This window comes from Mirounga leonina, unplaced genomic scaffold, assembly GCF_011800145.1.
Source record: "Mirounga leonina isolate KUSES-001 unplaced genomic scaffold, KU_Mleo_1.0 Mir_195, whole genome shotgun sequence".
NCBI classification, from domain to species: domain Eukaryota; kingdom Metazoa; phylum Chordata; class Mammalia; order Carnivora; family Phocidae; genus Mirounga; species Mirounga leonina.
This window is the reverse complement of record NW_023270490.1, coordinates 11,705,039-11,732,784: the sequence shown is the minus strand read 5'-3', so window position 1 is coordinate 11,732,784 and position 27,746 is coordinate 11,705,039. Positions and strand designations below refer to the sequence as shown.

The 27,746-nt window shown below is 55.3% G+C and overlaps 1 protein-coding gene across 5 annotated transcripts in view; it reads left to right on the top strand.

Annotated features, from left to right (window-relative positions):
* The window catches only part of DIDO1 (death inducer-obliterator 1), a 51,763-nt gene extending 30,408 nt beyond the window's left edge, over positions 1 to 21,355 (top strand). For all 5 annotated transcript variants that reach the window (XM_035025542.1, XM_035025540.1, XM_035025539.1 and 2 more), the window contains 10 exons: positions 3,799 to 4,261; positions 4,374 to 4,533; positions 5,495 to 5,611; positions 5,737 to 5,841; positions 6,076 to 6,211; positions 6,629 to 7,151; positions 7,565 to 7,718; positions 8,418 to 8,507; positions 9,365 to 9,560; positions 16,776 to 21,355. In XM_035025542.1, coding sequence (XP_034881433.1) covers positions 3,799 to 4,261; positions 4,374 to 4,533; positions 5,495 to 5,611; positions 5,737 to 5,841; positions 6,076 to 6,211; positions 6,629 to 7,151; positions 7,565 to 7,718; positions 8,418 to 8,507; positions 9,365 to 9,560; positions 16,776 to 19,837 — 5,006 coding nt within the window. In that variant the 3' untranslated portion in view covers positions 19,838 to 21,355. The remainder of the gene's footprint in view (positions 1 to 3,798; positions 4,262 to 4,373; positions 4,534 to 5,494; positions 5,612 to 5,736; positions 5,842 to 6,075; positions 6,212 to 6,628; positions 7,152 to 7,564; positions 7,719 to 8,417; positions 8,508 to 9,364; positions 9,561 to 16,775) is intronic.
* Positions 21,356 to 27,746: the final 6,391 nt, after the last annotated feature.

Genomic DNA, 27,746 nt, shown 5'->3' with positions numbered 1-27,746 from the left:
GGGAGGGAACACGTGTGGGGTCTCAGTTGGGACCTTTGGGGACTCACCTGCACCGTGGATACACCCATACCTGAACCCTTGTCACACCAATTCACTGTTCTTTTTTCGGCTATTCCAGCCAGTCACTGAGTGAGCCCGAGACCAGTGTGACCCATCTGGGGATTTTTAGGGTAAACTGGTACTAGTTTGGGCAGGACCAGAGCACAGAAGGTTTAGAGCAATTTGCCGTTGCCCTGAGGGTTTCTCACCGGACCCTGTAAAGGGCCGTCTCTGGACGTGGGTGTCTGGGGCTGCTGGGCTGTGCGAGCTGTAACCTCACCTGGGCAGCTGCCGCTTCCTCGGGGGGAGACCTGGGCTCCCGGCTCCGCGGAGGCCCGCCAGTGCCACCCAGTGGCCAACGATGCTGCAGCACCACAACCGCCTGGCCCTGGGACAAGGCCCCAGTCTCGTGCTCCTTGGGAAGTGGCCGATTAGAGTGCATACACATGAACCTGCGCTCTGGGCTAGGCTTCACCCAAAACAGCTCGTCTCCGTTACAGACAGGCGGCCAGATCCAGCAGAAACCGCTCCATGTGGGGCAGTGGCCTGACCCACAGGGGCAGCTTTTCGTCCTGTAGCTGCTGAGGTCCCAGCAAGTTAAGTCCTGCCTGACCTGGTGCTCAGGCGTCACTGGCCTTCCCCACAAGCAGGCCCCAGAGTGTGGGAGCTGAAGGAGGCTTTGCAGCCGGACTGGCTTAGGCTCAGCTCCCGGCAGGCTGTCAGCACCATGGGCAGGTTCTGGGGGCGTTCGGGCACCTCCCCTCTGCTGACCAGAGGGGTCCCGCGGTGCCTGGGGGCATCAACCATCTCCTGAAGACACCCTTGTGTGCTTTTCTAGACTGGTTACACGATTACTCCTTGCCCTTGTGTGAATTTATACACGGTGTAATACGTTCAGTCAATTCAGAGGAGGAATTTGCAAACTCAATGTCCACTCTTCTCAGAAATACTAGTGTTTCACTGAGCGGACGTTGCAGTGCTCCACCAACCGGTCACTGGCAGCAGCTAACACAACTGGTTTGCGATGGGACCAAATGCAGCTTGTGTCTGCAGCACTTGCCGGGTTGGGCCTTTGGCACATTTGACACATTTCAAAGTAGAGGAGGGTCATGTCCCAACTTGCTGGTGGAGTCCATCAGTCTCAGAGCATTGTGCTAATAATTTGCTTATTTGCCTAATTGTGCCTATTTATGTACTTCCCAACGTGCAGGTAAGGGATAACAGAAGTTGACTATAACTAGTAGCAATTAGTTCTATAAGATAGCAACGTGATGGTCAAGGAAAGCCATCCTGTACTTTTTAAATAGATTGTGTTTATTTACCATTAAACCATTCGTGGATAAAACATCACTTCAGTCACGTATTTTGGGAATGTCCTAAAAATAATCTTCACTTGGCTTTTTGCTGAATGGGGAAATACTGGTTAGACCAGTGGCAGTATTGATCTTAGATTCTGATCGGGACACCTTGCAGTAAGTGCTTTTAAAGTTAAATTTTTCATCTGCAGCCACTTAAATGTCTGGTGTCGTGGACACAGGTGTCTTGTACATGACCAGCCTCACTGGGGTTTCTGAAGTGCCTTAGGCTGGCTTTTTAAGTGTGCTCTTAAAGTACACTCAGCAGAGTTGGTCTTCAAGAAGGGCAGGGACTGAACTGGTTCTGGGCCTCACTTTTCACAGTGGCTGCTCGAGGTCCGCGTGCCGTGGGCCTTGCCATCCTGGCGCCTTTTCCCTGCTGTGCCACCTATCCCTCCCAGCCCCGGCTTCTTCAAGAAAAGGGACTGCCATCTGTTTGATTTAACCCCAAACTAGCCATCCCCCAGGCAAGGTGGACCTTGCAGCCAAATCTGAGCTGGTAAAAAGTGGTTTCTAAATGCTGGGGTATGGTACCGTAGCCCAAGGCTTAAACACGCAACATGACGAGGTACTCGGGGGGAACCTGTTTGCCGCGGTCCTGCCGCGTGCCTATTGTTTACTCTGTGAGACGTCCTCATTGCTTTGTCACATGTTTTCTTTGAAACACCAGCTCCCAGGGACACGGGACGTTGAGAGGTGTGGCCCCTGGTGACCATGGGCACGGGTGATGGGGAGCAGAGTGGATGTGGTGCAGGAGCCAGCTGCTCCGGGGGTGGAGGGCCTGAGGCTGCCGGCCAGGCCCAGGTTCCGGAGGACAGGCCACCTTGGGCAGGGGCGGGCGGGACGCATGAAGTCGGAGGGCTTTGTGGGCTGAAGATTCAGGATTTAAAGTCCTAATTGACGCCTGGTAGCAAAGTACTCAGAGCACTGTCCCTAGGTGGGATCCATGTGGGAGTGCCATTGTTGGAAACTTCGTAAAATGAGGAAGTTGTGTTTCTCCTGAAAGTGGGGAAAAGTTGAGGTGCCAGGGCCTTTAGCTCCCATTGCAGCGCTGGCCTCCCCGGCTGCTCGAGGAGGGACGACCTTGAGCAGGGGCTCTGGCCCTCTGCCAAGATGGCCAAGGAACCATGGTGGCCTCGGGGACACTGTTCATTGGGTTGGGCTTCTGTGGGTAGGATCTCCTCTTTTCCCTCAGATTGAGGCCTTCTCTCTCGTTCGTTTGAACAGTGACCGGTGACTGAGTGAATGATTTTTAATCCCTGGGAAAACCTGGAAGATCGCTGGAGCATGTGTTGAAGCTCCTTGTTTTGGTGTTTGGGAGGCTCCCCAGTACAGAGTCTGAGAGAAGCCTGTACTGGGGGACAGAGTTCGTCCGGGGGTCCTTCCGGTGACTTGACTGCCACCCTGGACGCGTCCCCACGGGGTGTCCTGGCCTGCTTACTGTGCCTGCTGTTTGGTTCACTCTGTCCCTCTGCAGGGTGTAGAGCCGTGGCCGTCTGTGGCCTTGCTGTGTGCACAGATGCCATGGCTCCCTGGCCGGCTCTGCCCCTGGAGGCCCCGCTGGCCCTGGGGCCAAGGGGCCGCAGCACTGGCCCCCAGCCGTTGTCTTGCTCGCCCGAGACCTTGATGGAGATGGTCTGATACAGTGTGGGTATAATTAGTCCTTTACATCCTCTCTCTGGAGAAAAAGTACCAGCATCACAAAGATTTTTGTGCAGGTTGAGGGGTTTTGACTTACGTAGCTTTCTACTGCAGTCCTTGTTTAGACCAAAAACGCTAATTTATTGTTCTACCCAAAATGGGGTCCAAGCAGAGGGCTGTCCTTGGGGCCGCCAGTCACACAGCCTCTCTGAGTGTCAAGTGACTGACCTTCCCTGTGCTGCAAATCCCCATCTGCTTTCCCTCTTTATCCACGTCCTCAATTCCACTGGACTTTGATCCAGACAGCAAAGAGCACCTGCATGCTGCCCCAGGCCCTGTGGTCCGTCCTCCCGAAGCCCCAAGAATGGGCAGGGGGCAGCTGAACGTCCATTTAAGGGGAATGTGTCTGTCTGACCTGTCCTGAGATTTTCTCAATTCGTGTTTACAAAAACTGACACTTGAAATCTTTATTAAAGAAAGTGCTCTTCCACGTCATTTTATTGATGCGCAGTTTGCCCTTCGGCTTTTAAGCTGTGTTCATGATTTAAATTAAGCTTGTCGTGACTAGGGTTTGTTGCTTGAAGTAAAAGGTTTAACATAATAATCTATAGCAAAGCATATTCTTCTGAAATAAGGTGTGGTCACGGTCATCCATATTGGTGGCAGCCCTTCATTGTAGCACTTTTTTCCTGGACTTAATCGTTTTAAGTTGCTCTCCCACAGTAACGTGGCCTCGCTAAGCGTGTGCGCATCTTTGTTGCAGCCATGAAGGAGGACAGGCGGGCGGAGGAGAGGACCACGGCTCCTAAGAAGACGGCCCCTGCGGGCCCCTCGGCAGGCAGCAGACAACCTCTGCCCAGAAACCTCCTTCCAAAGAAGTCTCCAGCCTTCGCAAACGCGGCGGCAGCCAAAGCGGCCATCGAGAAGTCGCCCTCGGGTTTCAAGGGCCCTGGACCCAAGCGGCCCTGGCTCTCGGCCACCCCCTCGGCCGGCGCTCCTGCCGCCAAGCGAGCGGCGCTGGCGCCTGGGGCTGCCGCAGCTGCTTCCAAAAAGCTACCCAGCTCGGCCGCGTTGGCGGGGGCCATCCGGAAGCCAGCGGCTGCCTCTGTGCCCTTGGCTTCTCCAGCCCCAGGACGCCTGGGGGCCTCGAACCCCGCCCTGTCGCAGCCAAATTCGCAAATTCGGCAAAATATCAGACGCTCCTTGAAGGAGATTTTGTGGAAAAGGTGGGCTGTTCTCCTTGATTTCTTAAAGTGGTTGAGTGTGATCATTTTGTGACTGTCCCGCTTTAAGGCCCTGGGCGCAGTGGTTCATGTGGCCTGTTCTTGTTCCTTCTAGAGTCAACGACAGTGATGACTTAATCATGACAGAAAGTGAAGTAGGAAAAATCGCCCTCCACATTGAGAAGGAGATGTTTAACCTGTTCCAAGTCACAGATAACCGCTACAAGAGCAAATACCGCAGCATCATGTTCAACCTCAAGGACCCCAAAAACCAGGTGTGTGCAGACGGCCCAGAGCAGGGCTTGCCGGCTCTCGGGGTCTCCCAGGCACACCTCACAGCGTTCATCGGGACACGGCATCTGGAAGTTCTCGTCCTTGCAGTGCAAGCCAGAGGGCCGCCGTCACACCTTCCCTGGGCTCGGGGTGCGGGTTCGCACACACACTCTCAGGCCCGGCCTGGTCTCGCCAGCTGCTTCTCTCCTAAACATGGCTGTGAAGTTACGTTCGTAACATTTCCTTGGCTCCAAAGTAACATCCAGATTCTTAAGCGTATGAGTATCTCTGTATTTGGGCTTCAGACAGCCTTTTCGGCCTTCTTACCATCCCCTCGTTGAGCGAGCCCCCCGATCGGGGCTTCCTTAGAGCAACGATGAGTGGTCTTGAACATGCCCTGCGGTGCTCCCCACTTGGGCAGGTGCTGTGTGCTCGCATGGTGGGAGGGCCTGAGTCCTCCCAGCAGCCGTGGGTGGGCAGTGCGCCTCCAGTGGGGTTGAAAGGAGAGTTCCTGGGAAAGCATTAGCCACTTGCCCGGTGTGGGTCCCCTGCCTCTCGCCCTCCGGGGCTCGCCATCTTCGGGCCTCCTGTCCGACGGCCTCACGAACTCTTCCATGTGCTGCGAAGCAGAGTCTCACTTCCTGTCTCATCATGGTAACCTCGTGGAAGAAGCTATTTCTTGCTACCTTTATTCCTAACTCTGTACCTTTTTGAGTTGATTCTCTCTGAGGTCTTTTTGGCAGAGTCGGTGCGGCGTGGTGCACGAGGGCAGCTGGCCGACTCGTGCTGGCGGTGTCTGGCCCCTGCTGGGCTCGGTCCTGTGCGTCAGGCTTCCGTCCGCTGCCGCTGGGCTTCTGGTGGAGGCTTCTCACGCTGCTGTGGTTTTCTTGTATTCTCTCTGGTGTCTTAGAGGCAGACACCCAAGTGTTTCTGAGCAAGCGAACTAAAGATGTGTGTTTATAGGGGCTCTTCCATCGTGTTCTGCGTGAGGAAATCTCTTTGGCAAAACTTGTGAGAATGAAGCCGGAAGAGCTGGTGTCCAAAGAGCTGTCCACGTGGAGGGAGCGGCCAACCAAGCCCGTGAGTGCCGTGGGGGGTGGCGCTCGGTGCTGGGCCTTCTGGGTCTCCAGGGCGTCAGCTGAAGGGCGAGGCACGAGCAAGGCCCCCTGAACAAGGTTTCATGCTCTGTGCCCTTTTCGTCTCAGGTGATGGAGTCCAGAAATAAGCTGCACAGTGAGAACAAGAAGACCGCCACTAAACAGGACCCTGTGCCCGACATGGAGGACTCTCCACCCGTGTCCGACTCCGACGTAAGCCTTGGGGACTTGGGGAACGAACGAGAATGGAATGAAAGTAATCTTCCCAGCGTACTTGGGTCTCTGAGTTATCGGGCAGGACCCTGAGCTTGTGACAAGCGCTGTACGCAGCGGCCGCCCTCCTCATCTTTGTGCCAGTGGCTGTTCCTAGCCTGGCAGCTTCTGTGCTGTTGCCGTGGAGACGGAGGGACGCGTGACCTGCTCAGCTGTCCCCTCTTCGCCCTGCAGGAGCAGCAGGAGTTGGTGCGGGCCATGCCGGAGAAGAGCACCGCACCCCTCCTGGACGTCTTCAGCAGCATGCTGAAGGACACCACGGGTCAGCACCGGGCTCATCTGTTTGACCTCAACTGCAAAATCTGCACAGGTGAGCGCAGTCTGGGGCACGAACCTTCGGAGCTGAGGCTTCGTTTCCTTTTGCCTCAGTCACCGATCCTCCGAATCGTGATCGTCCTTTCTGAAGTGCATGGCGTTAGTCTCTATAATGTTGCTTCTGGGGCGCCTGGGTGGTTCGGTCGGTTCAGCGTCTGCCTTCGACTCAGGTCGTGGTCGCGGGGTCCCGGGATCGAGCCCCGCATCGGGCTCCCTGCTCCGCGGGAAGCCTGCTTCTCCCTCTGCCTCTCCCTCCGCTTCTGCTCGCTCTCCCTCGCTCGCTCACTTTCTCAAGTAAATAAAATCTTAAAATGTTGCATTTTCTTATTCTTATAAGAAATTATCTACTGGGGGGCAAGCTGTGCTCTTGAATGTGTGGATTTCTCAGGAAGGCCTTCCTCATGTTCTTCAGGTCAGGTTCCCTCATCAGAAGATGAGCCACCTCCAAAAAAACAAAAGTTGTCAGCTTCTCAGAAGGAAGAGTCAAACTCCAAGCACGAGACCTCTCTCTCTGAGCCAGTTCTTAGCTCAGCTGACGAAGCGATACCAGAAACTCTGCCCGAAAAGGCCTCTGAGCCAGACCTAGAAAGTGCTTCTCACACGCACCCGGAGAGAAAGTATTTCCCCGTGCCGCCAGGAGACAGCCACCCAGAATCCTCCGCCCTGGAAGGCCCCTCCTGCCCAGCGACATGTGGGGGCCCGGTGCTCACCACGGTCACGGTGTCCGGCCGAGACCCCAGGACTGCGTCTAGCGGGTCGTGTACAGTCACGGCCCCTGCAGCAGCCCGCCCAGACGGTGCCCACCCAGCGGAACCCCGACAAGACGTCCTGAAGCCCACCGTGACCTCGGTGACGGTGCCCAAGTCCATACTAGCTAAGCCGTCCTCGTCCCCTGAGCCCAGATACCTCGTGCCGGTGGCGCCGCCGCGCGTCAGGTGCGGTACATGTGCCACACGAACAGGCCGTGGGTTCCATTTCCCGTGGATCAGCCGAAGGAACGGGCGGTGGGGGGGTCCTGTCGTTCAGCTCCGAGCCACCCGGAGTACAGCTGCCCTCTGATAGTTTGCAGGGGCATGAGGAGGCCTGGCTTTAGCATGCCTGGTCCTTATTTTAAACACGCATCTTGAAAACTGAAATGTGGTCTTACGGTCATTCAGGTTTGTTGCCTGTTCAGTTTATTTTTTCTTGACCAGAATGTCCATGGCATTATGGTTAAAGCAGCTGATTTGAAAAAGCTACCAAAACTTGCAGGAATTTAGTCTTGCCTTTATAATTCCATAAAATCTCTGTACTTTGGAAATTGAGCAGAGAGAAAGATTGATCTGTTTTCTCTGGTTTTGTTTTACAGCCTCTCCGAGTCAAGGTCCCCTCCAGAAGGAGATACAACCCTCTTTTTGTCTCGACTCAGCACCATTTGGAAAGGATTTATTAACATGCAGAGTGTAGCGAAATTTGTCACTAAGGCGTATCCCGTGTCGGGGTGCTGTGACTATCTCAGTGAGGTTAGAGCTGAGAGTGAGAGCGTGTGTGTGTGTGCGTGCGTCTTCCTTAGCTAGCTGTTCTACCCAGTGTCGGGGTCAGGTGTGTGGCAGCCTTCCAGCAGAGGGTCCGGATGCATGCGCGCTCTGAAGGCACCGTAGAACCTGCTATCATGAGTCAGCAGGTTAAGCGGTTTGGACACTGGTAGAAATTCAGATGAGAAGTGTCCCAACATTTATGAAAAAGCTTGGGTCGTTTTCCTCCTCCCTCTGTTCAGCGAGGGCATTGAGCCAGTGTGTGTGCATTGCTGGCTGAAGGCGGGGCAAGGCACGTGTGACTGTCTTGGTGTGGACACACCACAGCTCTTCACTGTCCCAAAATCAGTGTGAACAGCACTAGTACGCACAACCTTAGCGAGCAGAAGTAAGTCGCTTCCGGATCGTGTCCGAGTCCTTGCTTTGCGTACACATTCGCAACAGATAACCTAGAAATGTTCTGCAAAACATATTCCCGTTTGGCAGAAGGCCATCATGCTGTGCTCATGCCTGGGGACCCGTAATCCTGGATGCTAACCAACCAATATTTAGTGCTAGTGTTAACCATTTTCTGTGGAGGAGTTGTGGTCTTCTTGAATCTCGGGTAGCTTGGTGCCTTGAAATTACTACGTCAGTCTAAAGTGCTGCAGTTTTACTGGTCATTTACCCAAAGTACGTTTTGTTTAGGACCTGCCGGACACGATTCACATTGGTGGAAGGATCACACCCAGAACAGTTTGGGATTATGTCGGCAAACTCAAATCTTCTGTGTCTAAGGTACCTGCCATAGTCTAATCTCTGCACCCGTGGAGGAAGGCGTTTGTGTAAATGCAAGTCTTTCTTGATGGGTTAGTACTTGCCACGTCAGCCTATAAGTTATTAAGTGTTGCCAGGTAAATGTTTAAAATGACATTGACAGCGGGATAACTGTGTGTTTGGGTAACACGGTAATGGCAGGTTTATTACAATTTACATCAATGTGTGTGCGGTTCAGGGTCGGTGAGAAACACAGGCACCATGTCTCCCCATTGTTTCTGTGACTGAGGGAGCTGGCAGGGGCCGGAAGGTGACCTGGCTCCCGCAAGGCCCGGGCCCTGGGTCTGGAGGCTCTGAGCCCCGGAGTTGCAGCCACAGCTGGGCATGCGTGCATGGGGAAGGGCTGCGGTTTTCCTCAGGCGCACGTGGGGCTCAGACCCTCTGGTCTCGTTGAGCCTTCCCGTTACGGAGCCGCACTCGGCTCTTGTGTAGGTCACGCAGCCAGGTGATCGGGACCACTGTCCTCACAGTCCGCGTCAGACTCTGCTCTAGGCCAGCACCGCAGCGGATGACATGTGGTCCAGGGACACACAGGAAGGGCTGTTTCGGGAATAGCGGGGCTAGGAGTAGAAGTGGTCTTCAGGAGATTGCCGCCGAAACCAAGGTTTGAGTCCAGCAGCCCGATGCTGGGGCCCCTGCTGTCCCTCCCACTCCATCAGCCTGATGCGCCGGGTGACGGCAGGACTGTGGGGACCGGGCCGAGAAGCGCTCGTTTCTCTCGTTTCAGACGGCCTTTGAGGTTTAGGTGGAAGCTGAGCGGGATGCCTGCTCCGAGCAGCCGCGGGCCAACGCTCTCTCGCCCTGTCTCTGTGCTGCAGGAGCTGTGTTTGATCCGATTCCACCCCGCGACCGAGGAGGAGGAGGTGGCCTATATCTCTCTCTACTCCTATTTCAGCAGCCGTGGCCGCTTTGGCGTTGTAGCTAATAACAGCAGGCACGTCAAGGACCTCTACCTGATCCCACTGAGTGCTAAGGACCCCATTCCATCCAAACTCTTGCCCTTTGAGGGACCAGGTAAGCGCCAACTTTGTGAGTGGTGACTGTGCACACCTGACCCCACACGTCCCTTTCCTGCCAACACCACGCGGGCAGATCTGCCACCTCACCCAGACCGTGGCTTTCTAGCAGCAGGAACGAGGAGTGCAGATGGAGCCCCGTTTAGCTCTAGAGCTCGGCTTCTGGGATACCGGAGGGCGGCGCTAGAAATGCCCTTACTGTTGGCATGAATTGTCTTAGAAAAGTGACATGAAGAGGGGAAAATCCCACAGCGTCCAGCCAGCTGGTCATGGCCTCAGGTCAGTGGAGGCCAGAAAAGGGCCGGACAGGAAGGTGATCCTCACAGCGGGCTTGGGGGATGCTTGTGCTTGCCCCGCAGCTCCGGGGTGGGCAGATGCCAGGCAAGAGATACAGGAAAGCTATTCTGTGTTTGTTCATTCCTTAGAAAGCGGTGCTTTTAGAAGATTATTTACAAATTCTTTAAAAAAAAAAAAAGCTCAGATGTGTCAAGGGGTTGAGGGTGATTCCAAAGGGGACATGGTGTGTGAGGGGCCCACTCCTGTTAAGCCCTGAGAAGTCCACGTGACTGAGTACGCAGCTGGCAGAAGATGCCCACATTGAAGTGTCTCCTTGGTCATGAAGTCCCCGAAGGACGGAGACACCGGAGAACGCACGGTGAACGCTCCCGAGGTGCTTTGTTGTTCTCGAGCCACGGCTGAACGCCAGGCCCTTGCTGGCGCTGCCTAGACCTGGCACCTCTGTGGCCCTGGCCCTGTCGCCAGTCCCGGCCAGTGTTCCCGCCGCAGCCGCATGCCGTACTCACCGCACCTAAACCGCAGCTGGGCCCAGCAGGGCTGCTCGGGCCAGGGCGCGCCACCCCCACGCACGTCCGGGTCCCGACTGGAGTGTGTTCTTAGCGCTTGAGCCGGGCTCGGTTGGTCCCTACGTGTCAGAAGCCGGCCCGCAGTGCTGTGGGCTGGTATCCGTAACTGGGGGGGGTAGATAGCTGCCAGCACACTCCAGCGAGTCACCTTAATGCCGAGTACAGTTTAAAAGGAAAGGACTTGAGGGGGTCCTCTCGCGAACCCTTGGGGTGAAGAGACGCCCCCTAGCGGGTGGCAGAAAGAACCTTGCTGGAGGTTCTTGGCGAGCAGCTGTGTGCAGCGTGCTGGCCCGCTCCCCGGATGACCGTCCTGAGTCCCCGAGGGTGAAGAGGAAGAAGCTGGCCTCCCAGGCCCTGTGAAGAGCCTCCAGTCAGTCACCAGCATAGAAGCTCGTAAGGAGGATGTAGCGTAAGCAGAAGCGTAGGGTTCCCTGGTAACACAGACACTGGGTGTTCACAGAGCCGCGGCTGAGATCCGCAGCCTCCCTGAAGCCGGGCTAAAGCTCCTCCCGCCGCCCCAGCTGCGAGGTCCGCAGGGGGTGAGCTTCCCGGAGACGTCACTGTCGGGAGCAAGCGGAGGCCTGTGTGGAGGTCCCGCTGGGTCAGGGCTGCAGGGAGCTGGGCTTGATGCGGAGGCAGGAGCAGGCTCCCTGCAGTGGACAGGTGAGGAGACCCTCCAGCAGAGCCGCGGCGGGGGGAGCCCAGCTGGCAGAGGGGCGGGGGTCGCAAGGGACACTTCCAGGGTGACACAGGGACAAGGAGGGCGGTGGGGTGGGTGGCACGCGCCAGATCCGCTAAGCGTGATGGCCACTGACCACCCGGACACGCTCGGTGACCGGCCACCTGCACTCCTGAAGCTCCAACACCACCCGAAGGGCTACCCGGACGACCCACAGACTTCCATCCACAGTAAATACAGGACAGGAGGGAGGGCTTTAGAAACGTAGTCATCAGTGAAATTGTGCTCATAAGCTTTTGAAGATTTTTTGTAATTTAAGGGACTTGTAGGTTTAACTGTATTTAGCATATATTTTTTTATTCTTCTGATACCCCTATTGCCATCATGACCTGTGTGTATTTTATACACTTTCCTCGTAAACAACCTGGAGCCCCGGCCAGGTTCTCTGCCTGACCTGCGTCACGTACCCATAGCGTGACTTGGCGCTCTTTAGATCCAACTGGCCGTGTGTCCTGGTTTCGTGGTGTGTGCCGCGTGTGAAAGGCTGGGCATGGGCGTGTGTCTCCCGTCGTGGAGGTCCCTGTCCTCGCAGAGTCAGTCTCTGCGTGGCACCCCCGTGAAAGCGTGGCGTCCCTCAGCAGAACAGCCGGCGAGCACTGCCCAAGCCTGGTGGGGGCGCCCTTGACTCCCACCACAGCCCACTCTCCCGGGGAGTCCCCTGCGCTGCCCACAGTTGTTGCTTGCCTGAGGTCGCACACCCCGTAGTCGCTCGTGCCCGGGTCTGCACCTCCCCCGTCTGTCACGCTCGGTCTCTGCGCGGCACCCGAAGCGCAGGCCTCGGCGGACACGGGACTCCGGCTCCGGCAAGCCACCGGTCTGGGTGAGGGGCCTGCTGTGTGAGCAGGAGGCGGGGAGGGTGTTGCAGAAGGGCGTGACCGGCTCTCCCTGAAGCTCGGTTGGTGGAGAAAAGCTACAGGTGCCCTCACCTCCTGGACTCGCGGGCCCCGTAGATGTCGTCCATGTGGGATTCTCCCCAGACTCCTGCTGTCCACACTTGAGAAGCAGGACACAGAAGGCTCCTAACCGGGGGACTCCGCATGCGCCTGCCCCTCGGCCAGTGCTGAGTGTTTCCCCAGCGTCGGGCTCCTGACAGTAAACATGGAGCGTGTGTCCACACGTGGCCGCTCCTCGGCCCACACACCAGGTGTCCACGCAGCGTGTCAGGACACACCCAGAGCACGCTCAGCTTCTCTGAGGACGTTTTCGTCCGTGTGAATTTGTAGGATTTGTCCATTAGAAATACCAGGTTGTCTTGCTCTGTCCCACGTGTCATTCTTAATAACCTGACGGCACAGTTTCAGAAGACACCTGGAAAGCCCGAGTTTCTGATCCAGCTGACGTTGGACGTTCATCTTACGGCCCCCTGTGACCCCGGCAGGCCGGGACCGAGGGACTCGGTAGGGCGCAGGCTCCAGCCTGGAGCACCTGTGGAGTGGTGGTGGGCTTCCAGGGTACGCACGGGGAGGGGGGTGGGGAGGGAGGGCAGGGAGTCCGCCTGCCGGGTGCTTAGTGCGGAGGGCGGTTTCCATGAACCCTGTAAACCCACGGTGCCGTCTTCTGCATTCACTCTAACTGCTTTCTAACTAGCTGGAAACTTCTGTGAGGTGCAGCCCTGCCAGGTAAGCGCTCCTCAGTTTTCCTGTGTGCGTGTGTGTGTGAGAAAGAGTCATGGCTGTGCCCACGTTCTCAAAGTCAAGTATGGTATTGAATTCAATGTACCACTTTCTTCTTCGAAATCAATAAAAATATTTCATGGAAACTGGTCACTGTTTGTTTGAATTTGAACCATTTGGTAGCTCTTGGCACCTGTTACAGGCCCACTGGGATGGAGGACGAAAGTCTCCACCTTTATTTTTTATAAGCCAACACGACCCCCCCTTTGGGCGTGTAGCCCGGACGAAGACAGACAACGCTCTCCTTTTACCTGAAACGCGCGCTGGGCCCAGTGGCTTTGTACGGGTCTTAGGGATTCAAAATTGGAAAGAGGGAGAGGCGCGTGTGTGTGCGTGTGTGTTATGCGTGTGTGCGGTGGGGGTGCAGGGTTGGGGGAGGTATGTGGTGTCTCCCCTGTATTTGCCAAGTCTCTTTCTAGGCAAGTCATACTTCAGAACTATGGCCTGTTAACTCCCACACAGTTTCTGTTTAGCAGGAGTGAAAATTTTGTTTTGATGGATTCAGACTATAAGAGTTTTCATTTTAAAAAAATAGAGTGCCAGATAGATTTGGGGGTAAGAGCATTTTGGTAGTTTTGGGTTCGGGAGTCCGCTTTCAGGTAGTTTAAAACAAAGTTTTGTCCCATGCTGTGTCAGGCTTGAGGTGCTTGGGGCGGCCCAGGGCCATGCTCCCAGCCCCTTCACCTTCCCTGGCCTCCCTGCCGCTCACACGCAGGAACACAAAACCTGGCTCGGGTCTGGTGTCAGGAAGTCTGTTGGCACACGGCGGGGCAGATGTCCCCAGTCCCTGGGTTTGCCCACTTTTTCTGTACGGGTCTGATTCCAGCCGTGGAGACTTGAGGCTAGAGACCTTCCACTGAGAACATTCGGGGATGCCTGCATACTGCCTACAACCACAGAGGCTTGTGCGACCCACGCAGTCCCCTGAAGACACATCTGCTCCGGCATTTCGGAGCGGGTGGGTGCTGACACCCTTGTTCCGAGTGATCACTCCTCTGGAAATGGAGAATGGCACCCCTAGCTGCAGCTCCTGTTGCAGTCTCCCACCCACCTAGTTGCTTGTTTTCATCGGCTTTATGAATTAACAAACTTAACATCCCTCAAAAGGGCGGTGGGTAAGTAAGCATCTCTGCTTCTAACGATGGACAGAGGGAGGAATTTTGCAAAAGCAGAGGAGCAGCCCTGTGCCCTGGGCTGGAGCCCTTGGTCTCCACGCTGCAGCCGGTGTGGCCACGGCCGCTGCTGCACCTGCTCGGACACCCTGTCCTCTCCAGGGGAGCACTTGGCAGCGGGCAGGCCTGCAGGGGGCCCTGGCTGGGAGTGGGACGTTCTGGAGGAGAGCCGGCCCTCTACTGCCTCCCCAAGTGTGGGCACCCGTTTGCTCTTGCCCAAGGTCACCCTGCCTGCCACCTGCCCTGTGGCAGCAGAGGGCAGGGTCGAGTCGGGCGCACCCTCATCTCAGTAAAGGTGGATCCTAAGGCCCGAGACAGATCAGTGAATTTTATTGTTCCACAAATGTCAGTTACTGCCAAGGTGCTAGTTACATTCCAGATATTTGTGCAACCATAACATGAACACACAATTCAGATGATAAGATCTGACTACTTCAAAACAGACGTGTGCATTTTTGTGACCACCCAGTTTAAATTTAAAATCTTGGCGAAATTCAAAACTGGAACTACGAGTCTGGAACTTCGTTAGATCACTTACAGATCTGTGCAGATGAGGTAGTTGAGAGCTGAACGCTACTTAATTAGATGCCAATGTCCAGAGAGCTCGCTGCTGTCAGAACAGATGTAAATACTGAGTAATTTAACCATCTTGCCTGTGATGACTAGGACAGCAGAGGTTGGAACCTACAGAGCGTTGCCGAGGTGAGGGTGTAGTGATTGTTTTCTCCAGTCAGCCCGTGAAACTGTCGGGGAGTTTTAGTTGGAAGGGCACACTTCACCAGACCCCAGACCAGGTCTTCCTGGGTTTAACACCGTGACTTGCCCGTCACGCACAGCTTACTGACCTGAGACTTGACCCCCAGCCACAAGCCTTGACGTTGGTGCGCCAGGAGTTGGGCTTTTCCTTAAGAGGGGCACAGCCCTCTGCGTTGAGTGCAGTCGTGGGGACTTCCCCTCCACAAGGCTCCCCAGCCCTTGCTCACGCCCACCCACCCACCCACCCACCCACGCGGCTGAGTGGCTCGCGTGTCAGGTTCCTCAGGGAGAGCCAGGCACCAGACACTCGGTCCAGAATGGCCACGAGAGAGCCATTTCAGCAATTGATCATACCCAAAACTGGATCTGAGTAAGCAAATGTTCAGTAAATGGCTGTTAGAGTAAGAGAGATGTCATTCGAAGTTAAAATACCCTTAACTCATGTTAATTAGGGAATGAACTTGATAGATTACCTTTCACGTCTGCTGAGCAGAAACATTCGGATAGGACACTCAGGGTGGGCTGCCTGACCTTCCAGTCTCTATTCCCTCCTTTGCCAGGCTCTTCCTTTCCTGGATACACAGCACTGGGCGGGGGGGGGGGGGGGGCCAGGGACAGAATGTTCTGGAAGCCGGGTCTCTAATGAAGGTGGTGTTCAGGTCCTGGTGTGTTAGGTCCATGGGCATCCCGCTCTCACACACGAGCCTGTGAAGCAGGCCCTTCCCGATGGGGGGAGGGAGGGTAGCACTAGGTTGTGTGCGCAGAGCCTCCGTCTCCCCACCGCGCTCTGGCATACCTGATTTTCCTCCTCGGGGGCTGGATGGGCCATCTTCCACCCTCGTGTGCTCCGCCTGTCAACCCAGCTCTATTGGAATTTGGGAAGATTGACAGACATTTTGGAATTATATAATGGTGTCCCAAAACAACTATTTGACTTGTGATCATCTTTAAAACCAAAAAGAATGGGAAAACTACTGATTTTCAGTAAGTGAAAGCCGTATACAGGCAGCATAAATGCCTATATACTACAGCAACAACGTATCAGGTGAATTCATACAATTTGATTTTAAGTATCTTACGCTATTGGCAAATTTTTGCATATCATTTCTCCCTAAAATTACTGTTTTGTGACTTGGGTTTTTTTGTTCCTCTTTTGGTGTTCTGGATTTATTATGAGCGTGGGGTGGAGAATCATTATTGAAATATTAACACTCCTGATGTACGATTCAGAATGGAATAATCTTTTTTTATTTAAGAAATGATTATGTTTAAGAGCTGTCCTGTGCCCAGAAACCCCAGGGTCTTCCGCGTGGCCAGTTTCCTGAACACCCTGCCCTCGTGTCTCAGCGCCGTCCTGTGCTTACAGGGACCGTGAGCACTACTTAGCTCTTGTTAACTGAGTGCCTTTCTAAACCGAGAAGAACATTTATGTTAGCCATTTCAGTCAGCACCGTCCTTCCCATTCACTGTGACATGGACACCAGCAGCTAGTGAACTTACCTAATGGCATGTGCGGAGGTGAGCGTCGTAACCAAGTTGTCGGACTGGCCCCCTGATCGAACCTTCAGCTTCATTTCTGTAGAGCAAATCCTCAGTTAAGACAGGACAGGCTCTTGCCTTTCTGATGTGTTACCAAGAGGCAAATAAAAGAACACAGCTAAGATCTTGTTGAAAAACCCTCCTAGTGCACCTTGCCTCACTCCCTGTAGGTTAGCAGATGTTGATATTTGCATAATGGCCTTCCCCACCTCCTCTCTCCTGCGGCTGCTTTAGCAGTATATCTGGTGTTTAGATCTATAACGTAAATTGTGACAATCGGGTGAATTTACGCGTGAGCTGGGCCCTGGGCTCTGTGGTCGGGGCTCCGCAGTCTTTTGCAGTAAACTCTTCAAACACTTGATTTTACTTTGCCAGTGAGTTTCTTCCACTACAACCCTCAATAGGGTTTGCATCTGAGGAACAAAGGCTGAAGTTAGGTTCTAAAATTTGCACAAATATTTTGTTTTTCAGGTCTTGAGTCACCACGTCCCAACATAATCCTTGGGTTAGTAATCTGTCAGAGAATAAAACGTCCTTCAAATGCTGGAGAATTAGAGAAGGTAGAGGAGAAGCGGATCCGCCCTCAGACCCAAGAAGAAACGGAGGTTCCAGTCTATCCCAAAGTGCCCGCGGCCCCGCAGTCTGAGAGGAAGCCCCCCAAGTCCCAGGCGGGCTCCGGGGACATGGCGGTCAGCACCACACCCCCAGGGACTCCTCCACCGCCGCCCCCGCTGCCGGAGCCTCCTGCTGCGCCAGCCTCGTCCTCTGTGTTGAAGATCCTGTCCTCGCTCAAACCGGGAGCCACGAGCAGCGTCCCCTCAGCCCCCGCAGTGGCTGTTCCGGTGGCCGCTGCCTCTGCCAATTCCTCCGCCCCGAAAACAGCCTCGCCCCTGGAGCACATCCTGCAGACCCTGTTTGGGAAGAAGAAGTCATTTGACCCCCCTGCCAGAGAGCCCATGGAGTCCGCCCCAGCCTCCCACCCAGACTCCAAAGCCAAGGCCGATGGGCTGCCCGCGGCGCCTTTACTAGATCCAATTGTCCAGCAGTTCGGTCAGTTCTCAAAAGACAGAGCTCTGGAGGACGAGGAAGACGACAGACCGTATGACCCCGAAGAGGAGTACGGTCCTGAGAGAGCCTTTGACACTCAGCTTGAGCGTGGGAGGCGCCCTGATGTAGAGAAGGCCCCCGAGACCGCCGAGCGGGAGGAGGTGGCCTATGACCCAGAAGATGAGACCATTTTAGAAGAAGCCAAAGTGGCCATCGACGACCTGCCCAACAGGATGTGTGCGGACGGGAAGGGCGGCACCACGGAGAGGCCTGGTGAGCCCGCGGCCCCGGGAGCGGCCCCCTCCCTGGTGGAGCAGCAGAAGATGATAGAAGAGCTCAACAAGCAGATTGAGGAGCAGAAGAGGCAGGTGGAGGAGCAGGAAGCCGCGCTACGGCAGCAGAGGGCCGCCGTGGGGGCCTCCATGGCGCACTTCTCCGTGGCCGAGGCACTCATGTCGCCACCCCCAAAGTCCTCCCTGCCCCAGGCCGAGCTGTTTCCGCAAGAGCAGCAGGCCGCCAGCCGCCCCGCTGCGCTCCCTGGTGCCCCTCCGGCCGCCGGCCCCGGCTGCGACCCGCGGCAGAGTCGGGACCCCCGGCAGGCCCGGCGCCTGGCCGCGGATCACTGCGAGAGCGAAGCTGGCTCAAGGCCCCCCACAGCCCGGGAAGAGGGTGCAGAGACTGCCCTGCCAGCCAAGCCGGACGGCCCCAAGCACGAGCGCTCCTTGAGCCCCGTACCGCCACCGGCAGATGGCGGCCCGCCCTCGGCGGGCTCGGGCAGCATGCCCAGACCTGCCCGCAAGGTGCTGTTGCCCACGCCCCCCAGCACCGCGTTTCAGCCTGGCTTCCCTTTGCAGAACGACGGGCAGAGTTTCCCCTCTCCTGGAGGGAGGGACCCTTTCTCAGGCCCAGCGTGTCCCTCTCAGGAAAAATCGGTTGGCTCGACCCAGTACGAGGATCCGAGAAATGTTCAGTTTGCTGAAAAAGGTGACCACCCGGCAGTTGAAGCCGAAGGAGACAGAGAACCACAGTGCAGACCCGGTGAGGGGGCTGCCACGTTCCCCACAGCTGGACAGAGAGGAGGGGCCCCTCCGCCCCCATCTCAGGGCCAACGTGACCCAGCACCACGCGCTTTTGGGACGTCGGGGCTTCATGGCCCCAGTTTCCCAGGACCAAGGGGGCCAGTCCCTCCGTTTTCAGAAGAGAATATCGTTTCTAATAGCGATGGGCCAAGGGGGCCTCCGCCGGCCAGATTCGGGGCCCAGAAGGGGCCCATCCCTTCCTTGTTCTCAGGGCCACATGGGCCCCCTCCCTACGGGGACGGCAGGGGTCCCTCCCCCTCCCACCTCGGGGGGCCCAGAGGAGCAGCACCACCCCAATTTGAAGAGCGGAAGGACCCCCACGGGGAGAAAAGGGAATTCCAGGACAGCCCATACGATGAGATGGCCGGCCCTGCCCCTCCGTTTGAGGGGCCCGAACAAGCCCAGTTCATGGGGAGTAGGAACACGGCGCCTTTCCAGTTTGGAGGCCAGAGAAGGCCTCTGCTGTCACAGTTTAAAGGGCCCCGAGGGGGTCCCCCTCCCTCCCAGTTTGGCGGTCAGAGAGGGCCCCCCCCTGGCCACTTTGTGGGCCCAAGGGGGCCGCATCCTGGTCAGTTTGAAGGACCCAGAGGCCAAGCACCAAATTTCATGCCAGGACCCAGGGGGATTCAGCCTCAGCAGTTCGAGGAGCAGAGGGTAAGCTCACCGCCGAGATTTGCCAACCCCCGGGCGCCAGCACCCCTTCCGTTTGGCGGACCCAGAGGGTCTGTGCCCTTTCCCGAGAAGAGCGAGCCCACACCCCCCCGCTTCCACTTCCAGGGCCCGCCGGCGCCGGGGCTGAAGCCGGGCCCCAGGCCGCTGCTAGAGCTGCCCAGCCACCCGCCGCCGCACCGGCCGGAGCGCTGGGAAGAGGCGCCCACACAGGGCCCTGAGGCCGATTTCCGTGAGGGCAAGGGCCACGAGTACAGAAGCCAGGCCTTCGAAGGGCGGCCGAGGGAGCGGTTTGAAGGCGGGCCCAAGGAAAAGCCTCTGGATGAGCCTGAGGCCGCGCTGCCAGAGAACCGGCCGGGCAGGGCCCTGGAGGAGCGCCGGCGGGAGCGAGGGCGGCGTTGGAGCCGGGAGCGGGACTGGGAGAGGGGCCACGAGCGGGGCCGTCACCGCGACAAGGACCCCGGGCGCGAGTGGGACCGGAGTCGGGAGCGCGGTGCAGACAGGGACCGGGGGCGGGAGCCGGAGCGGGCGGCCGAGTGGGGCCGGAGCCGGGAGCGCAGCCGAAACCGGGAGCGGGAGCGCAGGCGGGAGCGGGAGCGGTCTCGCAGCAGGGAGCGCGGCCGTGACCGGACCCGTGACCACGGCCGGGAGCGCAAGGACCGCAGCAAAAGCAAGGAGGGCGCCCGCGACCCCAAAGCGGAGGCCCCTCGGGCTGCCGCCCCCGCCGCGCAGACCTAGCAGCCGCCCGCCGACCACACGAGACCCCGCGGCTGCTCTGGCCGCAGCCGGCCTCCCGGAGAGCTGGCCCCAGCTGTGGAGAGCACGTGGTTTTGCAGAGAGCTGCGAACTTAGATGCAGAATAGAATATTCTGGACTTCAAAAATTACTGTAATTTTGTGTATAGTGGTTTCTTACAAAATTTCACATCTTTACAATTCTGATGCTTTTTAAAAAAAAATAAGAACTCAGTATTTCCATTTAAAATTACTGAAATGGGAAAGTGTCTACAGAAGCATATTGCTTTTTCAGATTATAAAGTTATCTTTTCCAGTAACTTGACCAGAGTAAATTTTAAGGGAATTTCCGTGGACCTTAGAGCCGTACCTTTACTGACATCTCTGTATCTCTGTTTCTGAAAAGCTGCGGCCACGCGCAGGCGGGCGGTGGCGGGGAGAAGGCCTTCCGTTCCTCCCTCCCGGGGATGGGGAGAAAGAGCTTTTACAAACGCGTTTTTCTTTTGTCACAAGGAAATGTGAATTACAAATTTCAACCAGGAAACAAAACATTTCTTAGTTTTGCTCAGTTTTCGTATATCACCTTACATGGTTTTTTTTTTCTCAAAAACAGGATTAAAAGCTACATCTGTCCGAGTAGAAACTGTTGCATTTTTTAAATAGCAATTTATTGAGAAAGGTGTAACCTTTACCAGCTTAAAGAAAGTGAGAAAAGAAGCCAATTAAGTGTACTTTAAAACGGGGGTGGGGGGTGACTTTGATTTGAATAAAATCAGGAGCATTTTTGTTTGTGAAACTCAGCCATCCCCACAGTCCTTCCTGTGGCCCAGGGAAAGTGCACCCGCCCCAGACCGTCGCCCTGGCCGGTGATGCGTTTTAAAGTGTCTGTCATTGAAAATGGAACAGTGTTTGTGTGAAGTCTGAGACAGAAAACAGTGACAGTAGCTCTAGCTCGAGAACAACAAACCGGGACGCTGTTGACCCAAAACGGCGTCCCGCTCCTGGTCGCGTATTTTCAAGTACTTCCAAAGAGGGAAATAGAGAAAACCTTGCTAATTTATTTGACTGTACAAATACACTTTCATAATTTTTTTATATTTTCATAAACTTACTTTTGCAAGCGTAAAATTAGAGAATTTCATTCATTCTTTGGAGTCTATTCCATTGTACATCACTACAGATTTTTCACTTCCTAGCACAAACGTTCAAATGATACCAACGAACACGGAGAACTTGGTGATTCGGTGTGACTGGTTCCAGACCAGGCGTCAGTAGGTTAAATTACATTGAAGTGGCGTCGAGTTCCAACATCTAATATGATGTGAAGGGTTTTTTACATGTAAAACAAATTTTTCTAATTTAAATACACAAATGTAAAAATCAAGTGTGTTTCTTTAGGTTTACTTGATAGAAATTTCTGTAAATTGTATTTTATATTGCAAAGTATGATATCACTGTACATTAAAACATGCAACTCCATAGGTTTTGTTACTTGAAGTAGAATAAACGTCTACAGAAGGTTTTCTGTCCCTCGTGTGCCATCGCTTTTCCCTGTTGGGACTTTGGGGCTGGACGGGGGCCCCCCACTCGGCCTCGAGTTGGGTGACCCGCCCTACCCCTCTGTCTCCTCCGTGTGTGGCTAGACGCGCCCCCCAGTGCCTGGTGCCGCTCAGGGAGCACGTGGTGGGGCGGACAGTGTGGCCGTGGCCGTGGCCGGTAGGCTGATGCGGTGCCTTCAGGCCGAGGAGAACCGACACGTGGCCACGGCTAGGGCGTAGGCACAGCATGGGCCTGGGGCTAGTCACCGCTACCCATAACTGCCCTCAACCTGGTGACCCCTTGCCCGAACTTCCCCTCCTCAGCTTGTGCACCCCTAACTCCGCTGCGTGCAGAAGCGAAGACATCCCTTCCGGCACGACAGGCCCCCGTCCCAGCGGAGCACGCAGCCAACAAAAGCCTGTGGAGCCTGCTCATTTGCGGGGCACCCTGAGGGGCCAGCCCTGACCGTGGGGGTGGGGGGCCGCTCTACGGAGCGCTGCTGGCTGCCCAGGCCCTGCAGGTCGGAAGACCCCAGCTGTGCAGGACAGACGCTAAGGAGTGCTGAGCATGGCGCCCGGCTCCCAGACTCGTGAGCCCTCAGGCCTGCAGACTGCCATCGGAGGGGTTTCCCCAAAATGTCAGGAAACTGGGCCCTACGTTAAAATCCTCAGTCCATCGTCTACTCCTCAGATGCTTGGCTTGCTTTGTGTTCATCCCAAAGCCTGTCTTTCAGAGGCTCCATGAAACCTTCCTGCGGCACCAGGCAGCGCTGTCCTCACCCTGCCACCTGTCACGCCATCACCCCTCCAACCTGTGACCCCATTTAGCCAATGTTGCCCACAATCCAGGGCGCCCCGAGCTGTGTGTGGCTCTCCAGAAACCCGACTAGTGAGGAGTCCAGCTTGAGGACATGGCCAGGCAGGGCAGTCCCTGGGACTCGGGCTGCGGGGCCTGGCGGGCGTGCCAGCGGCGTGGGAACCCCAGTCCTGGTGCTTCACCGGCCGGGCTGTGCTGAGTAGAGGGAGCATGAAAGGAGCCTGTTCCCAGGAAGCTGGAAGGGGCTGGCACGCTCCCCAGCTCCACCGCACCCCCGCTAGCCCAGGGACCCACCTAGAGGCAGGGCCGGGTAGGGGGCGCAGCTGCGGGGACTGTGCGGGAGGCGGAGAGAAGCACGCGTCCCTGCGGGCAAGCCCGACGGGGGCCCCTCGGAGGGGAGGCAGGGACGGCCCCGACTGCTGGGTCTCCTTGGGACAGTGCGGTAGGCGCTCACCATAGGACCCTGGGGGGAAGACAGGAGCACCGAGACACCCCATGACTGGACACCCAGCAGTAACTGCTGGTAACATTTGCCTATTTTCCCTGAATCTTCTTCCCCTCTATTTTTCTTTCACAAAATTGGGATTCTATACATTCTTGTGTCTTTTTTTCATTTGTTTTATCCTGGGCCATTCCCAAAGGCATCAAGTATTAAAAGCATTATTCATGTTTTTCGCATTGTTCGAAGGGTTCATATCCTTCTAGTTTGCAGAGAATTAATGCTCCCTGTAGGTCTGTGGGGTCCTAAGTGTCCACCCAGGAGAACAGGAAATGAAAGCAGCATATTCAGCAAACCAAGATCTGCCCCGCTGCCCCCCCAACCGCCCTGGGGGCAAAAGCCGTGGTCCGGAAATAGGCATTCCTAATGGTATTTCTGGCCCCTTTTTTCTGTGCTTGCGTTGCTGATGCTCAGGGCTGTATCACCAGGGAAATACATTTAGGAAACGCCAATGAACAGAGATTCTACAGAGTTTTGTCTTATGCCTCACGGGAACCTAGAGGCAGGCAGTCCCAAGGGGTAGAGTGGCCTCAGTGTCGCTGACAGCCTGTCCTCAGCCGGTCCCTTTGTCCTCAGGGCTGCAAGAAGGCTGCCCCCGCAGGCATCACATCATCCCCTCCCTGTTGTAGGAGGAAGCCAGCAGGAGGAATAGAGCCTCGCAGGGCATACCTGCCCCATCGGCTCCCTGTTCACAACTTCTGGTTAGATCTTGTTGGTCGCGCTGTGTCGTACGGCCACCCCTAGCTCCAAGGGAACAAATCCGGGACTGCCGGTAAAAACAGAGGAGGGATTGAGCCACCGTAGACACACAGTGTGGGTCAGCACGGCATGTCAGGACCCTGGCGCCTTCACGCACCACCAGTAGGAAGGGCAGGTGCAACCACACCCGCCCCTGCGAGACTTGACAGTTTCTGACCAGTGACTTCAATCGCCCCACTAGACATTTCCCCCCAAAGCATGCATTAGCCACAGGGCAAGGTCACCCGCAAGGGGGCCAGAGTTGGTTCTGGGGGTACCGATCATAGCTATTGCAATGGTATGTGGCCTTCCGAAGGGCCCAGCACACACACACACACACACACACGTGGCCCATCAGAGGCACTAAAATGTCCTAGCAGAGGAAGGGAGTTGAGGAACGTAAGTCTGGAAGGGTTTCTCCGGGAGTCACCAGTGTTCAAAGGTTGGGAAACGGCCCTAAACAGAAGAGGATCTGTGCACACACAAAAATCTGTAAGCAGGGGCGCCTGGGTGGCTCAGTCGGTGAAGCATCTGCCTTCAGCTCAGGTCACGATCCCAGGGTCCCAAGATTGAGCTGCATGTCGGGGCTCCCTGCTCAGCAGGGAGCCTGCTTCTCCCTCTGCCCCTCCCCCTGCTTGTGCTTGCTCTCTCTGTCAAATAAATAAATTAAATCTTAAAAAAAAAATAAAAACCATTACATTAAAAAATATATATCTGTAAGCAAATATTTACAGTGCCCAAACCAGGAGACCTCCCGAAGTCCCCTCCATCCACACGTGGCCCCGTTGCCCTCCTGGCCTCCAGATCTCAAGCAAAAGTGCCTCTGGTAATCCCCTTAACCATGTGGAAGGGGGATGCTGACCAAAGTGGCCCAGCAAGAGCCAGAGGCATCCTGCCCCGCCATCATGGCCCCCAGCACGGCCCCCAGGACGGCCTCAGCACACCTCCCAAGCCTTTCTCACAGCACCCTTTAAACCCTATTTTCTAAACAAAGCCAATGACAAAGTCATGCCCCCACCTAACTGGATGCAGCCATCCTGAAAACGCGCGCATGCCCAGGAGGAGACAGTCCCTCCCGGTGTTCTCCGCCAGCTCACACTCGGGGTTGCAGCTTGGTGGCAGGGGTAAGGTCAGCCCCAGCTGCTGTGGTCCTCACTTCTGCAGCTGCCCACGGGCCGTTCTGCACCATCCAGTCTGCACTCCCTGGCTGGCACTCCCCGCCTGGTGGGAGCCCCAAAGCTTCCTTCCTGATGGGCCTGAACTCCCAGCAAGCCCGCCTGGATCGCGTCCTTGAACTTTTGCACTGACCAATCACAGGACTTGGGGGTACTACGAGGCGCCCCGGGGAATCCTCCTGCATTCCAGGCATGTCCTCGGGCCCTCTGCCCCTTGACAGGCAGGCCTGATCAGCCTGGCCAGTACAGTCTCTGTTCTTTACCCGTTGGCTCACTGGCACGAAGGGTCCCACGTGGCCAGGTGGCTGCCCCAGCCCACAGCCCAATCACTGCGTCACTGGACGGGGCTCTCTTCCCCTTGAACTGAGCTTTCTAGAAGCAGAACTTGTGGGAACAGACAGCAGAGATTCAGCTCGTGGATCAGGAGAGGGAACAGTGAAAGGAGCCACCCCATTTCCACCCCTTGATTCTCAGGTCCATGAATCCCAGCTGTGCAGAAGGAGCACCATAAACAGGTTGCTGACTTAGAGCATATGCTGTATCCTGGAAGACACTGCCCAGCCCTGCAAGTTGCAGCCATCTAGCTGGTGCTGTGATCGAGTCTGCAAAAGGCTGTCAAGCACATCTATCAGAACGACCGAAATCCAGAACGCTGACACCCAAGGCTGGCGAGGATGTGAAGCAGCAGGAATTCTTCATCCACTGCTGGCGGGAGCACGAAATGGGGCAGCCCCTTGGGAAGACAGTTTGGTGGTTTCTCACAAAACTCTTGTAATACGATCCACAACCACACTCGTTGGTATTTGTCCAAAGAAGTAGAAAACTCATGCCCACACAAAAACCTGCACGTGGATGTTTATGGTGGCTTTATTCATAATCGCCAAAATTCAGAAGCAACCAAGATACCCCTCGGTAGGTGATTAATAAATACACTGTGGACCATCCAGACCGCAGATATCATTCAGGGCTAAGAAGGAATGAGCTGTCAGGCCATGAGAAGACAGAGAGGAACCTTAAATGCATATCACTCAGTGAAAGAAGCCAATCAGAAAAGGCTACACACTGCATGATGCCAACTCTATGACATTCCGGAAAAAGCAAAATTATGCAAACACAAAGATCAGTGGCTTCCAGGGGGCAAGGGAGGGAGGGATGAGTAGGCAGAGCACAGACGATTTTTAAGGAAAATACTCAGTATGATATCCAACATATATGTCCTATACGTGTTTTGTTAAATTTATACCTAGGCATATTTTTGAGTGATTGCAAATGGTATTGTATTTTAACCACAATGTGCACAAGTTCGTTGCTAGCGTATAGGATACAGTGATATTTGAATGCTGTTCTTCTATTCCGTGACCTTGGTGAGTCCCTTGGTAGCTTTTTTATAGATTCCATAGGCTTTTCTACATAGATCGTCACGTTGTCTGCAAGGAAAGACAGCTACACTTCTTCTCTCTCAGTCTGGATGCCTTCCCTTCTGCTTGCTTTCTTGCGCCGAGTAGAGCCTCCAGCACAATGTTGAATACAAGTAGCGATGGTGGAGGTCTTTGCCTTTTTCCTAACCTAGGGGAAAACACTCAGTCTCGTACTGGTAATTATGATGCTGGCTGTAGTGATTTCATAGATGCCCTGTATCAGGTTGAGGAAGTTCCCTTCCATTCACGGCTTGCAGAGATTTTACTAGAAATGGATGTTAGAGTTGGTGAACGCTTTTTTTTTTTTTCCTTTTTGGCCTGTTAATACAGTAAATGATGTTGGTTGAAATACAGTAAATGACGTTGGTTGATTTTCAAATGTAAACAACCCTCGTGTCACTGGAATAAGATCTACTTGGTCGTGACCTATTATTCCTTTTCAGAAATCTTGTTGGATTCAATTTGTAAAGATTCTATCAAGAATTTTTGCAGGTTTGTTCATGTCAGGTATTGGTCTGTGGTTTTATATTCCTGTTACTATCTTTATGTGGTTTTGATATCAAGTCACATCGGTTTCACAGAATACATGTTTGTATAACGGTTTCACATTCGACACTTACCCTCATGACACACGGCTCACACGGATGCTGTGCTTTTTGTTCTCAGTTGTGGGTCCAGGGTCACTAAACCGACCTTATGACCCACCATGGGTCTTCCCCTAGGTAATGACCTTGTGTGCCGTGCTGCCCTCCTGTCCTCGAAGGGCTAGTCCTTCCTTCAGGGTCCCTCTGAAATTTTATTTTCTGGCATGTTTGGGGTGGAGGCCTGCTACTTGCTCCCAGGAGCCATGGCCGGAGCCTTCCTCACTCCCTGCACACTAGGCTCGGCTTGAACTCTCCGTCAGGTTCTCAGCTCTGCAGGGCTGCCTCCTGAGGGGTAGGCAGAACCACTGGGAGCTACACTGACTTTAGAAAAGCATGTTTGGTATTCTGTCCACATTTTATTTAGAATGCCAACTGCAGTAAAGTCAGGTCATTCTCACATTTTACGTCTGAACAAAAGAAGGCTTGGAAACTGCTATGTGCAAGAACTCCACCCAGACAAGAAACAAAAAGACCCTGTAGGGGCCAATGGTCTTTATTTCCAGTTCGTGAAAAGCCGTACTGGACCTAACCTGGGTTTTACTTTCTCTTAACCGCTGTAAATTTCACGGTGCTCCGTGATTTTGCTTTTCAAGTCGGGGTCCTTCGACCGGCTGCGCTTGCATCAGACGGGGGCCCCCCAGGCCTGCCCTAGAATCTGCTCCTCAGCAAGACCCGGCGGTTCCGTGCACACTGCGGCCCGCGTCGGAGCCGTGCTCGGGGGCTACTCAGAGATTCTGCCCGTGTCATGCCATGCATTCAACGGCCTGGTCATCTCTCTTGAGACTACGTATTTCAGTCGTCTCCGGCGGGCTTCTGATCTGCGTGGCGATCAGCGCTCTAACTTGTTTTCTTCTGTTCGGGTTAATCCGCTGTCCTCCGTCTCGCCGAGGCCTCCGCCACTTCCCTCCGTTTTAAGAAGCGGGAGAAAAGCAAAGCGTGTTAAAGCCGCGTGCAGGGTATGACCTCGCGTTTGCTCCCGGAAAGGCCGCGGTAAGGGAGCGCTGCACGCCCGCCCGGGGGGCGCGGCTGCCGTCTGTCCGGGGACGCACCGGCCTGAGGACCCGCCACCAGGCTGCAGGCCCCC